Below are 15,457 nucleotides of genomic sequence, written 5' to 3'. Positions count from 1 at the left end.
ACAAGCTGGTTGCAAACCTGAGGCTAGCAGGTGTCAGTCAGTTATGGATGATCTGAACTTTGGTTTGATGACTTCAATATGAGAAGCTACAGACTGATAGAAGGATCCAAAGAGTTCTGTTAAGGTAAAGGCAAATCTTCTCAAGCTGGGATATAATTAATTTAATTTCACATAATTATATTAGAAGCCATTTGTTTGTTAAAATTTTATGAAATATATTTGTTCTATTTAATATTTGTTGTGAATGACGTATAGTCACAAATGAGTCCAACGTAGTCCAACGTTTAAAAACTACAGCGGCTGTAATGCGCCACAGCAAAGGTAAACAAAGGTAAAATAACCCGAACAGGTGATCAACTCAAAACCACTCGTACCTTTTTACTCTCTCTCTCTTTGTAGTTTAAGCACACCTGTTACCGTGGCAACCGCCTGCGCCCCGCAAGACGAGCAAAGATTACGTTAATATTCAGTCCATTACGATATCAAGTTTCCAGGCTTGATATTTATTTCTCGATTATTAATCAGCGCTTCCCTGAACACAGCGATGGTTGATTGACTAGCTGCACTTAGTGCTATTGTGGCTAACACGAGTAACAGTTTAGTCCAAAGCCTTCTCTGCTAAAATAAAATCTTTAGTGTATGTCACATACAGTATACATTGCATATTGAGCTGTTTAGCTAACGTAAGACTGTGCAGAAGTTGTATCAGTACTGCTATTATGCTGTACTTAGTTAACGGGAAGCGTGTGTTTGTGAGACCGCCAACCACGTGACCACGTAGAATGGGCATCAGCCAATGAAAAGCGGCCCCTCTGGTAAGGTCCATGTAAAGCAATGCTTTTCAGCTGGTGACCAGAATAAACCAGCTTCCACCCTTTACTTAAACCGTTATGTAAGGACATATCCCATTGGTCCGCGTCTCAATTCCAAATTTAAACCCGCCCTCTGATTGGACATTGTACTGCCAGGAGGCAAGTAGAAGGGGGCGGAGCTGCAGCCGAGTCGGGAGATTCGTCAGTTGGTAGTTCAGATTGTCGCGCCGCCAAACGGGAGGACGAAGGAGTACTTTTTGTCTCAATTTTTCTTCGGAAGGAGGTGATTTTTTTGCCTCGAATTGGATCTCGCAAATGGACGGACATGAATGAGGACCACTGGTTAAATTTTCTCCCCGTCCCTTTCGCGGAGAAATGCTCAGTGAGGGGCGTTTACCGTGTTTTTTCCAGCCTGTTTTTCCTAACAGGTAGCGAGCGGCAGCAGCGGTCAGTCAGTGTGCCGCTGAAAAGAGACTGAATATCCCGCTTTGTAATCTCCTGACAGCCCTTTTAACCCATCCGTGGATTGACGGAGGGATCTGGGAACAGCTTTACTCTCATCACAACAATGGATATCGCGTTTTTTTCACTCTGTTATTCATGATTTGTAACAGGTAGGTTTTGTTCCCAGTTATAACAACAACCTGTCTGTCCTTGTATTTTATGTAGCTGTTCATAGATGATCCATTGAGATGTAGATTGATTGAAGCATCGGTTAAAATAAAAATATTAATAATAAGGATTCTAACAGCTGCTTGGTTGCTATTTCAGGAAGCTAGGTTTTGTATCCCGTGGTTGTGGTTTGAATTATAATGGCTGTTGTCGTGCTGTCCTTGTTTGTTCACTTCCCTCCCATAGAGAATCACGTCTTTTCCTTTACATCGACATTTGCATCCATGTTCCGCATGTTTTCAAAAACATTTTACCTGATAGGCATTTTTATTTTGAAATTATTCACAAATTAAATAAATAAAAACATCCTGTGCACCTGCTATCGCGCCCCTCTATCATCACTTTAACAGAAAAATTAAACAGAAGTTGTTTTTAAAAGTAGTTAAATCAATAAAAGAAAATCCCACAAATTCAATAATCTATGTAGACTATTCAATTGTATTAAATGCTAATAAAAACATAATATTTTGGGGATGCAACCAGGGCTGGCCCAAGACTTTTTGGGGCCCTAAGCAGATTTTAATTGGGGCCCCCCCATACCAACATGTGAACACAAGATTATTTATAATTTCGAAACTAACATACCAATTGTCATTAGCATAATTTGTAATTAGCTTACAACATATCAGTGTTTTTATGTTGATTTTTAACCTTACAGAAGTAGAAAACTAAAAGATTTTGAAATGCAGTGTGGTATTTAAGTGTGCTTACATCATTTTATTTATTTGAAAGTAACATCTACAGATAAATACTAAATTTCTAGTATTGTGTCGATACAGATCTTTTTGCTTTTCCTGAAAAGTCGCTAAATATAGCAACAAAGTTGGCAACTTTTGGGTTAGAAGTACACATGCAGATGTGACCTGGTGGATGGGTTCATTAGTCAACCCTCTCTCATGACAAAACAACAGCAGTTTACTTTTAGACTCTTGTAGAGGTGGATATGATTGGTTTCTCATGTACGAATCGGCTGATCAAAATATATAAAATATTTCTTAAAGCTGGAGCATGTAGCTTCATAAAAAAGATTTATTTTTATTTTCAGTAACAGCATAATATGAGACGGGTAATCTCTGAAGAGATTGAGCTCCTCTGCTGTCTCCCAGTGCTATCTAGAAACAACCAGTCAGAACCAAGAGGAGGGTATTAGCACTGTCAATCATGCTTGTGTACACACTGTTCCCCCATTTCAGCTTCTGCCTGCTCAGTCTAGCTAGTATGCCCATTGATAAGTTATTTTTTCACCCTTAGCACACTAAGCTGTGCATACACATAGTTGATTGACAGCGCTCAGACCCGCCTCCTGGCTCTGATTGGTTGTTTTTGACCAGGCTCGGTGCATTTCTTCAGATGGCAATAGCAGTCCAGATAGGAGTTGGAGGACATCAATCTTTTTACAGATTTTATGTCTCATACTAAACTGTCACAACATGGTGACATGTAATAAACAATAAAAAAAAAAGTTACAGAAAGCAGCTTTTAAATGCACTAAGCTAGAAGGTAACATCTATGGTCTCTATATATCTGAAGGTTCAGTCAATCAGCTCCAAGTAATGATTGGCCGCTTTAAAAATGCTAGATATTGGTATATAAACATTGCGCTTAGGTGTTTCAGCTACATTTTCTTCTGAATATTTTAGAAATGCTTTACGAAACAATCTGCAATTAGCACAAACTGACATCCAGTTTGAGGTAAACTTTGACTAATTCCTGCCTGTTTATCTGCAGATTTGTGGCCACCGATCGACATGAAGAAAGTGGACGGTGTGGATTAGGATCTTTTTATTTTTCCCCCCTTCTTTTTCTATTTTCTGTTGTTTTCTTGGGGCTTCATCCTCCTCACGTCAATGTGGGCTCTGAAGGTCCTCTCCCCACTCTGTGGTTTGGAATAAATGATGGCAGCGCGTTGGAGTGATTCCCCAAAGGACACTGAAGAGCGGAAACACTCAGCCGTAGCTCCCGCCTGTCAGGTAGGTAGCTGGGGTTTAAACGCTCCCGTGTGACACTGCTGGACTCCTCCGCTGTTTGTTGTTGTTTTTTGAATGCACCACATTGTAAATAATCTTTGACACAAAGTGGACTATTTCAGACACAATGGCAGCTCTGTAACAGAAAAGCACTTGCTTGAGGAGTCGGTTGTTCTGATTTGTAACCTGAACTGTGTTAGGAAGTCGACTCGATAAGGAGGGCTGCTTTTCGCAGGTATTTTCTTGCAGAAAACCCGTGACATGCCTGAGAAGTGTCAGAGCGAGCGCCGGGAGAGTGAGCTAAGCGTTGCAGCACATCTGCCAGTGTTTGGGGGTGATTGGGTTCATTTTGTCCCTCTCTTTCCTCTGACAACTGGTTAAGTGCACAATGAGAGTTTTATACTTGCAGGGCTGCTGATGTTACTGGGCTCTTTGTTGGTCTGCGTGCCAAACTCTGAAAAAGTGGCACATTGTCAAACTCATCCGATTTTTTTCCTTCCTCCAGCGGTTACACCATTATAATCATCACTACAAGCCAGCTCTGCAGCGGCGGCATGTTTTGGATTAATCCATCATCAGAAAATGGCAACAGTGTGTGCCTGTAATCCTCTTACTGTGTCAGAACTAGCTGAGGATGGATGACATAAATCTATCAGCATCCTGATAGAGAAAGAGTTACAAACTGCAAATAAATGAAACAAAATCTCGTAACTCAGTGATTTTTGTGAGGTTGGTTGTGATGTGTCATTGTCTGATGGAAGTGACCAGAACGTTGTTGAAAAAGTGTATTAGTGGCGCCGTTTTGGAGAAATCTCATTAACCAAGGCGTGGTTTTGTAGCTATTAGCTTGCATGAAAGCTTTCCCCTTGCATCCATCTCCGCAATCTAATAAATACTTCCCACAGCAACACTCTACTCTGCCTCTCTGCGGAAAACTTAAACCACCACATCCTCTCAAACTCCCAGCTGTTAGGCAGAAACATCCGAAGCACATCAGTCAATTTCAAAACTCAATTTCCCTTGTCCACAAACGACTCTCTACCTGCTGATCAAAGATGATTTTTGACAGACTATATTGAAAAAATTAAGCACAATTTCTTACTTTTGTCTATAAAGTATTCCTATGATTTCGAAGCATTTAGACAATGAATTTAAAACTAAGATTCAGAGTAGAATCTTATTGGTTTTATTTAAAACCGGTAATTGTGTTGCTTTGAAAATATGGGATCATGTAATAATCTTTTCTCTACCCTATTATAATTAATCTTGAAGTATAAACACCTGATAACTAAAGGACTACCTCTCAAATAGAGCTGAGCTATATGGACAAAAAATTATCAAAATATTTTGTTCTGTATTTTAATGATGCAGTTTGAAGTGAACAGTTCGTTTTCTCAAAGAGTTGCTCTTTCAACACAGACTAAAAGAGCAAATACTAAACTAACTACATTCATTTCAAAATTGATATAAACTAAACACATACTTCTCTAAATTATTGTGTTACATTATGAATTATGAGTAATTGTAATGTAATTTTATTTATGTTGGACTGTGGCACACTTGCTGTACATATATTTGCATATACATATCTGCATTTTTTTGAATCTCTGCACGGACTGCTCTTAAGTTGCATTTTATATTTTACAGCACTTTACAATTTTACAATTATAGCATTTTATATTTTATATCTTATTTTATTTTATCTACTACTAGTTGTTACTGTGTCTTGTCTCTATGCTGCAACTGCGAAGTAATTTCCCTGCTGGGATGAGTAAAGTACATCTGTTCTATTCTATTCTATTTTCAGCAACAAGGCAGTTTAAAGTGCTTTACATGAATTGGAAGGAAACCTAAACAAAACAACAATACCAAAAGAAAGACAAACGAGCACAGCAAAAAGAAAAACTACACTTTGTTTCAGTTGATCTGGGTAGCTAAGTAGAAAATATAAAGCGAAATGTTAGTTCTCCATGTTTTATTCTTGTTCTGTGCTGCTAAGAATGCCATAATTCATAAACTAACAGGAGTTTCTCTAGAAGTAAACGTAATGTATAAAGCCAAATGTTGGTACTCCATGTTTGATTCTTGTTCCTGGTTGCTAAGTTTATGAGGAATGAACTACATTTTCTCAAGGTGCTCAAATTAGACAAATCAATCAGAACATAGCTTCACTTCAAGCTTTAAGCATGCCGATGTGAGTCATACAGCAGAATTTTTCAAAATGTTTACAAAAATCTAATTATGTATGCTACAGTGTTAAAAGTATAGTAAAGCAATGCCAAAGAGTTATTTTTTCCTGTTGTCATCATGTTTTATGGTTTCTGGAACATACAGAAGATAAAAAACAACTTAGTAAATATTTTATGGCTGAGTGCCCAGAATGAGGAAGACAAACCCAAGATTTACATCTTTAACCATCGTCCCTCCAGGCTATGATGAGAGCTGAGGGCCCTCATCTGCATCGTCTTGACTTGATAATCAGGGTGTCTCTCCTCCACAACGGCCCCTGTAGCAGACTCAGACACATCCCGCCTGTCAGAGCCGAAGCATGGCAGCAGCATGGGGGTAATTTAGGCCCAGCTGCTCTGGTCATTAAGAGGAAAACACCCCGTGTGTCGCTCACTATCCTCTCCTCGTTCGACCTGCTGTCATGGTTAAACCAACCGGGTCGGTCCAACCAGCTGAGGCTCTCAGCTGGTTCTGTCTCAGGGGTAAAGAACCCGACTGATAAATATTTTATAATAAGAGCAGCTCATTTGTTATGATCTCATTTACATTTTCACTCTGTCTGCATTTTTACCATTTTATACTGGAATAAATGAGGTGTTTGATTCAGCTCAATAACATCCATCCATCCATCCACGTATCTGCTCATCCATTCATCTATTCATCCATCCATCCATCCATCTGTTTATCAAACCATCCATCCATCCATCATACATCCATCCATCCATCTGCTCATCCATCCATCCATCCATTGACATCTTCAGCAGAATGGTATCTGGTAAATCCATGTGTAATAAATCACTGAATCGTTTCGACTGCATCCCTCAGTCATTCCTGTCGGTGGGGATGAGGCCAATGGCGGCCCTCAGAGCCATGTTCTCGGCCGTGTCGTCCCCCTGCTCTTCTTTCCTCTTCCTCCTGATCCACAAGCTTGCCTTTCACCCGTCCTCTATTCCCGTGTGTCTTCAGTGCTCCTATATTTAGCCCTTAGAAAGATGAATGTTAAGGGAAAAATGGAGTCGGCACTCTGGCATTGCTCTCTCTTTTCCCCCTGAATGGTGCAACACAAAGCGGAAATGTGAACGTTGGTCATCACTTTAGGAGACAGACTGGGACTGTGGTTAGCTTGTCCTGTGTTTTCTTTTTTCCATTAGAGCTTTTTCCACTTCTACGTGTCAAACTGAGACGTTTTTGGTCTGTGTGTTTTTATTTTTAATACTTTCACCGTTCCTTTCAGTCACTGCAGGAGTTTTTCTGGCAAGAGAAGGATTATAAGCTCATTTATTATCGTTCAGAGCCGTGGCAGCTCATCAGTCAGAGCAGAGAGAGAAGGATTTTCATTTGCATGAATCTGAGAAACAAATTTGCATTTGGTCAGGACGTCAGGGCTCTCTTATGTTAACCAAACCAGACGGTGAACAGGACGTGACTTGGGTGTAGTCATAGCACTCAAACACAGAGTGGCTGTTGTGTAGGATTAAAATGGAGCGCCTTGTAAGAGTCTCCAGATTTAGACCAGAGCTACCATCGCTGTAAAGGTCGAACTGAATCATCTGGGTCCATGTTTCATTCAGGATTCAATGGTCACTTGTATAGCACATTTCAGAAACAAGGCAGTTCAAAATGCTTTACATCATCCATCCATCCATCCATACATCCTTCCATCCTTCTATTTCACATCATAAAAACTCAAAATAAAATATACAGTCACCAACTGAGAAACCAGTTGAAACCAGTGATGATCACCAATACTCATCAAATATGTTGGTCAATGTTCCATTTATCAATAATCAAAAGCAACTCTAAACTTGTGGATTTTTAGTTTAGGTTTGAAAGAACTCAGTGTCTCAATTGTTTTACAGTTTTCTGGAAGTTTGTTCCAGATTTGTGGTGCATAGAAGCCAAATGCTGCTTCTCCATGTTTGGTTCTGGTTCTGGTGCACACACACACACACACACACACACACACACACCCACCCCTTACTGTCGAGTCGTATCACTTTGTTACCATTTGACTCAATGTCACAGCTTCTGCTGCCCGGATGCCTCCGTCCTTCTGTCTGTGTTCAAGAGAAAGAGGCAGGCAGGAATTCAGATCTAAATATGATGATCTGTCAAAACATGCCAATCATCTGGGTCCAGCTATGACTTTAAGGTTTGGTGCTGCTCATCATTGAGTTTGTTTGCATTGTACGATTCTCTTGGGCAGTATTCACAGCCCCCCTCCCTCCTAACTCACTCCACTCCCTGCAGGCTTCATAAGCCACAGATTATGCAATTCTCTGTGTAGTAGCAGGCAGATAGTAAGAGGATAGACACCTGAAAGGTCATTTAGCACAAATTATCCCCTTTACAACAAGTGCAGCCTCATGTGAAATATCAGTCTGGGGTTTTCAGGCAGAGTTACGTAACACGGTGTTATCGGGAATGTATCTTGGCCCTCAGTGGTGGGAGTCTGGGTTTCTCGCTTGGCAGGAAATCACATTTCCTGAAAGTATCTTCTGTGGAAAGGAGCAATTGTGGTCAGACTGAGTAGGATTTTCATTAATGAATGGAGGAGAAGTCACAGAGCAGATCCAGCTGCCGTAGATCGGATTATTCCCCATCCTCAAACAAGCAGGTTTAGTCAGTTTGGTGTTTTATTGATTGTGGCTCAGTTTGCCACTTTGTAGATAAATTTCATACCCAAGGATTGCTGTTTCATTGCTTTGGAAATGCTGTTCCATTTGGCTTTGTTTGCAGATTTAGACTGAAAAGATTAATCAGATTAATCGTGATAAAACATGACAAATATTAATAAATGGATTATTAAAATAATCTACTAATTTACTAATTGATGAATAGTTTGTTGTAAAGGTCTGATATGTACCAATTTTAGTCAGTTTCTCTTTTAAAAACTATAATTACTGGGTGTTGTGGTGGTGCAGGGGTGGGACGCGACCTATATATTGAGGCCCTGGTCCTTGTGGCGGTGGTCACGGGTTCGATTCCCAATCTGAACACCTTTTTGGCTGTCCTATGTATTGATAAAACAAAACAATAGATATGTTTTCTTTTCTATTCCTCGTCTGTTTTATTTCTAACATTGTAAAAAATAAAAATGAATTGAAAATCTGCAGAATGTGCATTTTCTTTTAGGTCTGAATAATGGTCAGAATTAATCGATTAATCGATAAGCATGAATCGTAGATTTGAAACTTTTTTAATCAATTAACTAATCTTTGTAATCTGGCGTGTTACTTGTCTAATTGTTATATTAATATTTCTGTAAATTCAACTCAGACCTCTAGTATAAAACTGGATTGAAGCGAATAATTGGATTAATCATGATGAATTAATATTGAAATAATCATCAATTAATTTAGTAATCGATTAATTGTTTGTTGTGAAGCTCTGAAATTTACCCATTTTAGTCCGTTTCTCTGTAAGAGCTGTAATTACTAACTAGAGTTGAAATGAGTAGTAGGATGAATCAAGATGAATTGATTATTTAAATAATCCTCAACTAATTTAGTAATTAATTAATTGTTAACTGGAGCATACAAACTTAAAGAATGGCCACTGCTCATGTAACAGTAGTAATAAAGCCAAAAATATACCCCAATATATTCACTTTGGACCTAAGCTTAAAAAACCCCCAAACCTTTAAATAATTTCTACCCATAGATCAAGTAGCTTAGTTTTGGCTTCACTTGGTTCAATTTTGTAAAAAAAAAAAAAAAAAATCAATTTCCAATTGAACACCTTTTGCTGTCCTGTTATTGATAAAACAAAAACAATAGATAATATTTTTTTCTTTTCTGTTGCAAATGCAACTTGTTTTATTTCTAACATTGTAAAAAAATAAAAATGAATTGAAAAATCTGCAGAATGTGCATTTCTTTTATCTGAATAATGGTCAGAATAATAGATTAATCGATAGCTAAGATATCGATTGCTTTTGCCACTCCTATTAAAATCTCTATCTGGCCGTATTGTTACTTGCAGCCTAATTTTATATTAATATTTCTGTAAATCACCAAGGTAAAAAGGCTCAGACCTCTAGTATAACTTAATTTAACTGTATGTTGTTTTCTGAAAACTCTACTATTTCCATTGATGTTAGTTCTGATATGCAGTCTAGCCAGTTGTTTCTTATGAAAGTTAGCAGGTTAGTGTCTCCAATCCAACAAAAAATGTTTCTGACACACCTACATTAAATGGAGTCATATACCCAGATTTCCTCATAGGACTCAGAGTAGAATATACTTTTACTGGCCTTTTTAATGCGGTATCTGGAATTTTAGCATGCAAAGGAAGACACTGCGGTAAATATTCTAATATCCCTCAAAGCATTGATCTTTTGCTACATTTTAGGGGTTGTTTTAGTTAAAACAGTACTTTAATTTGTTTTTTATGTCTAATCATTTCATTTAGTGCAATATTAAAAGAAAACTAGAAAATTCCTGAAGAAATTTAACTGGGGCCTGCCAAAGTGTGCCCGTCGGTTTGGACCCAGCGTTCTGATGCTAAGAATTAGCATCAATGCTAAAGAAAGCTGCAATGTAATCAATAGCATGTGGAGAATCACAAGAATGTTAAGTAAGCTGGACATGCAACATTCAGTATGATAAAGTAAGTGTATTAGCTAAAATGAGCAAATATGCTAATATAAGCATAAATACTTTCAGTAGCATGTGGGGTATCATTAGAATGTTTACTGTCATTTACTTACTCCATTAAGTATACTAAACATGGCTAATAAGTCTGAAAAATAGAAAATAGCTTATTTAAGCTAAAAGGCTAATGCTAATGAACTGCCTTGCTTGCTGCAAGGCAGTTCCTAACCTGGGATAAACAGATAATGCAGAATGATATCACTGCACCGCCTCGGTGCACTATCAGAGGGGCATTTTGAGGCTTTTATTTTGAAATTTGCAGTAAGCTTCATATTAAATGCCCACACTAATCCAATGTGTAAGAGTGCTTTGGATAAACCAGTCACATAAAGCCAAAAGAGCAATTACATGATGTAAAAATTCCCAAGGCTTTTATTTTGAAATTTTGTTAAGCTTCATTTGAAAGGGTCAAAGTCATCCCATGTGTAACAGTCATTGGATTAAATCAGTCATATAACGCTCAAAAAGCAATGACCTGATGTAAAAATTTTCAAGGGCTTTTATTTTGAAATTTTCAGTAAGCTTCATTTCAAAGGGCCAAACTCATCCCATGTGTAACAGTGACAGGGTTAAATTAGTTATATACAGCCCATAGCAGCAAGTTTTTCTAAAGGCCAGCTCAGTCCTCCTCTGTTTTAACTGAACTACTAGTTCGAACTACAGTGATGCGTATTTGTAGTCCTCAGCAGCTCTCCCTGCTCTGGGTTCCGTTGCCATGGTAAATAATCCTCTCTGCCAGCTGTGAGTGAGACATCCAGGGGGAGACAATTCTCTGTTTGAGCCAGCCACTTTGACTCAAAAAAGCATTGCAAAAACTGTTTCCGTTAGAACCGTAATACATATTCGAAAACCGTTTGAAGCATATGAGAGGGCTATTTGTCGTCTCACATAGTCCCGCCATTCATATCTCTACCTCACTCACAGTATTAACAGCGATGAGATAAAAAAGTGTGTGCCAAGGTCTGAAATTTCAGAAATACATGGAAGTGAATCAGTGAGATCTGTCTGCTACCCTGGCGCATGACTTTGCTCTGAAGCACCTGGAGAGAAAACTGTAAGCTAGATAATTTTTGAAAACATTTGACCGGAGCAGGCACGCGTATCAATGTCATGACCAAGTTTGATACCAATCATGCAATATTTGTGGCGTGAGGCGAGTTAAAAAATGATTTGGGGTCAAAATGTCGCTCTGACTCTCACTCTAGAGGAGCAGCCTTCACACTCTGATTTTTCCAAAAATCAAAAACTTTGGGTCGCTTAGAAAGAAGTTGTGGACAAACCATAATACATATTGACGTGCTGTCTTCACTTTAAAAGAGATCACGGACGTATCTACAAAATGAAGTTTGAATGGCGTTTCTACATAAAGTTATGACGACACAGAAAATCCTCAAAAATAGGGTATTTTCAGGATTTACTGGTTGCCTCGTCCCCCCTTGACGAGACTTGCACCTGGTGAGCTCGTTAGTGATTTTGGGGTCGTTTTTTGCTTTTTACGTCGCCATGGTAACTCCAAATCCCACCAAAAGTAATAGCTCCAATGCCGGGTTCGAGCCGCACGTTTTGATACCACTTTTATGGGTGGGCTCGCGGTACGAGCCGCATTAACGGTAACGGAAGAATAAGTTACTATAACTAGAAAATTCCTGAAGAAATTTAACTGGGGCCTGCCAAAGTGTGCCCGTCGGTTTGGACCCAGCGTTCTGATGCTAAGAATTAGCATCAATGCTAAAGAAAGCTGCAATGTAATCAATAGCATGTGGAGAATCACAAGAATGTTAAGTAAGCTGGACATGCAACATTCAGTATGATAAAGTAAGTGTATTAGCTAAAATGAGCAAATATGCTAATATAAGCATAAATACTTTCAGTAGCATGTGGAGTATCATTAGAATGTTTACTGTCATTTACTTACTCCATTAAGTATACTAAACATGGCTAATAAGTCTGAAAAATAGAAAATAGCTTATTTAAGCTAAAAGGCTAATGCTAATGAACTGCCTTGCTGCGCAAGGCAGTTCCCTAACCTGGGATAAACAGATAATGCAGAATGATATCACTGCACTCCTCTGTGCACTGTCCAGAAGGGGCATTTTGAGGCTTTTATTTTGAAATTTGCAGTAAGCTTCATATTAAATGCCCACACTAATCCAATGTGTAAGAGTGCTTTGGATAAACCAGTCACATAAAGCCAAAACGAGCAATTACATGATGTAAAAATTCCCAAGGCTTTTATTTTGAAATTTTTGTTAAGCTTCATTTGAAAGGGTCAAAGTCATCCCATGTGTAACAGTCATTGGATTAAATCAGTCATATAACGCTCAAAAAAGCAATGACCTGATGTAAAAATTTTCAAGGGCTTTTATTTTGAAATTTTCAGTAAGCTTCATTTCAAAGGGCTAGACTCATCCCATGTGTAACAGTGACAGGGTTAAATTAGTTATATACAGCCCATAGCAGCAAGTTTTCTAAAGGCCAGCTCAGTCCTCCTCTGTTTTAACTGAACTAGTAGTTCGAACTACAGTGATGCGTGTTGTAGTCCTCAGCAGCTCTCCCTGCTCTGGGTTCCGTTGCCATGGTAAATAATCCTCTCTGCCAGCTGTGAGTGAGACATCCAGGGGGAGACAATTCTCTGTTTGAGCCAGCCAGTTTGACTAAAAAAAGCATTGCAAAAAACTGTTTCCGTTCGGGAACCGTAATACATATTCGAAAACCGCTTTGAAGCATATGAGAGGGCTATTTGTCGCCTCACATAGTAGTCCGCCTTTCATATCTCTACCTCACTCACAGTATTAACAGCGATGAGATAAAAAAGTGTGTGCCAAGGTCTGTAATTTTTCAGAAATACATGGAAGTGAATCAGTGAGATCTGTCTGCTACCCTGGCGCATGACTTTGCTCTGAAGCACCTGAGAGAAAACTGTAAGCGCTAGATAATTTTGAAAACATTTGACCGGAGCAGGCACGCGTATCAATGTCATGACCAAGTTTGATACCAATCATGCAATATTTGTGAGCGTGAGGGCTTAAAAAAATGATTTGGGGTCAAAATGTCGCTCTGACTCTCACTCTAGAGGAGCAGCCTTCACACTCTGATTTTTCCAAAATCAAAAACTTTGGGTCGCTTAGAAAGAAGTTGTGGACAAACCATAATACATATTGACGTTGTCTTCACTTTAAAAGAGATCACGGACGTATCTACAAAATGAAGTTTGAATGGCGTTTCTACATAAGGTTATGACACAGAAAATCCTCAAAATAGGGTATTTTCAGGATTTACTGGTTGCCTCCCTTGACGACGAGACTTGCACCTGGTGAGCTCGTTAGTGATTTTGGGGTCGCTTTTTACGCCGCCATGGTAACTCCAAATCCCACCAAAAGTAATAGCACACCTCACGGGATCGAGCCGCACTTTGATACCACTTTTGTGGGTGGGCTCGCATGCGAGCCGCATTCACGGTGACGGAAGAATAAGTTAAGAACTAGAAAATTCCTGAAGAAATTTAACTGGGGCCTGCCAAAGTGTGCCCGCCGGTTTGGACCCAGCGTTCTGATGCTAAGAATTTGCATCAATGCTAAGCTAAGTTCAAAATTCCAAAGAACTATGTGGAGAATCACAAGAATATTGACTAACATGGACTTGCACCATTCAGCATGATAAACTAAATGAATCAGCTAAAATTAGCCAAAATGCTAATGTTAGCATGAATGCTGTCAGTAGCATGTGGGGCATCGCTAGCATGTTTTCTATACCTGACTTACACCATTCAGTATACTAAACATGGCTAATAAGTAAGAAAAATAGCTAATAGCTTATTTAAGACAAAATGCTATAAATGAACTGCCTTGCTGCAAGGCAGTTCCCTAACCTGGGAGAAAAAGATAATGCAGAATGATATCATTGCACCGCCTGCGGCGGTGCATTATTCACAGGGGCATATTGAGGCTTTTATTTTGAAATTTTCAGTAAGCTTAATAATAAATGCCCACTCTAATCCAATGTGTAAGAGTGGTTTGGAGAAACCAGTCACATAAAGCCTAAAAGAGCAATTACATAATGTAAAAATTGTCAAGGCTTTTATTTTGAAATTCTTTTTAATCTTCATATCAAAGGGCCACACTCATCCAATGTTTAAGAGTTATTGGATTAAAACAGTAATATGCTCATGAAAGCAATTACTTGATTCAAAAATATTCAAGGTAATGGAAAATAGGTAATAGCTTATTTAAGGTAAAAGGCTAATGCTAATGAACTGCTTTGCTGCACAAGGCAGTTCCCTAACCTGAGAGAAAAATATAAAGCATTCTAATATTATTGCATCGCCTTACGGCGATGCATTAACCTGAGGGCAATATGAAGGCTTTTATTTTGAAATTTGCAGAAAGCTTCATATTAAATGCCCACACTAATCCAATGTGTAAGAGTGCTTTGGATAAACCAGTCACATAAAGCCAAAAAGAGCAATTACATGATGTAAAAATTGCCAAAGCTTTTATTTTGAAATTTTTGTTAAGCTTCATTTGAAAGGGTCAAAGTCATCCCATGTGTAACAGTCATTGGATTAAATCAGTCACATAAAGCCAAAAAGAGCAATTACATGATGTAAAAATTCCCAAGGCTTTTATTTTGAAATTTTTGTTAAGCTTCATTTGAAAGGGTCAAAGTCATCCCATGTGTAACAGTCATTGGATTAAATCAGTCATATAACGCTCAAAAAAGCAATGACCTGATGTAAAAATTTTCAAGGGCTTTTATTTTGAAATTTTCAGTAAGCTTCATTTCAAAGGGCTAGACTCATCCCATGTGTAACAGTGACAGGGTTAAATGAGTTATATACAGCCCATAGCAGCAAGTTGTTGTAAAGGCCAGCTCAGTCCTCCTCTGTTTTAACTGAACTACTAGTTAGAACTACAGTGATGCGTATTTGTAGTCTAAGCAGCTCTCCCTGCTCTGGGTTCCATTGCCATGGTGAATAATCCTCTCTGCCAGCTGTGAGTGAGACATCCAGGGGGAGACAATTCTCTGTTTGAGCCAGCCAGTTTGACTAAAAAAAGCATTGCAAAAAACTGTTTCCCGTTCGGGAACCGTAATACATATTCGAAAACCGTTTGAAGCATATGAG

The 15,457-nt window shown here is 38.7% G+C and overlaps 1 protein-coding gene across 2 annotated transcripts in view; it reads left to right on the top strand.

The window, feature by feature from the left end:
* The first annotated feature begins 998 nt into the window (after nt 1-998).
* The window catches only part of LOC122823939 (rho GTPase-activating protein 21-like), a 107,046-nt gene continuing 92,587 nt past the window's right edge, over nt 999-15,457 (top strand). The window contains exons 1-2 of one of the 2 annotated variants that reach the window (XM_044104011.1): nt 999-1,426; nt 3,213-3,454. In XM_044104011.1, coding sequence (XP_043959946.1) covers nt 3,377-3,454 — 78 coding nt within the window. In that variant the 5' untranslated portion in view covers nt 999-1,426; nt 3,213-3,376. The remainder of the gene's footprint in view (nt 1,427-3,212; nt 3,455-15,457) is intronic. The other variant, XM_044104010.1, reaches the window with a different exon arrangement.

This window comes from Gambusia affinis, linkage group LG21, assembly GCF_019740435.1.
Source record: "Gambusia affinis linkage group LG21, SWU_Gaff_1.0, whole genome shotgun sequence".
Taxonomy (NCBI): domain Eukaryota; kingdom Metazoa; phylum Chordata; class Actinopteri; order Cyprinodontiformes; family Poeciliidae; genus Gambusia; species Gambusia affinis.
The sequence above is the reverse complement of the archived record's forward strand: the minus strand, read 5'-3'. Positions and strand labels throughout refer to the sequence as shown.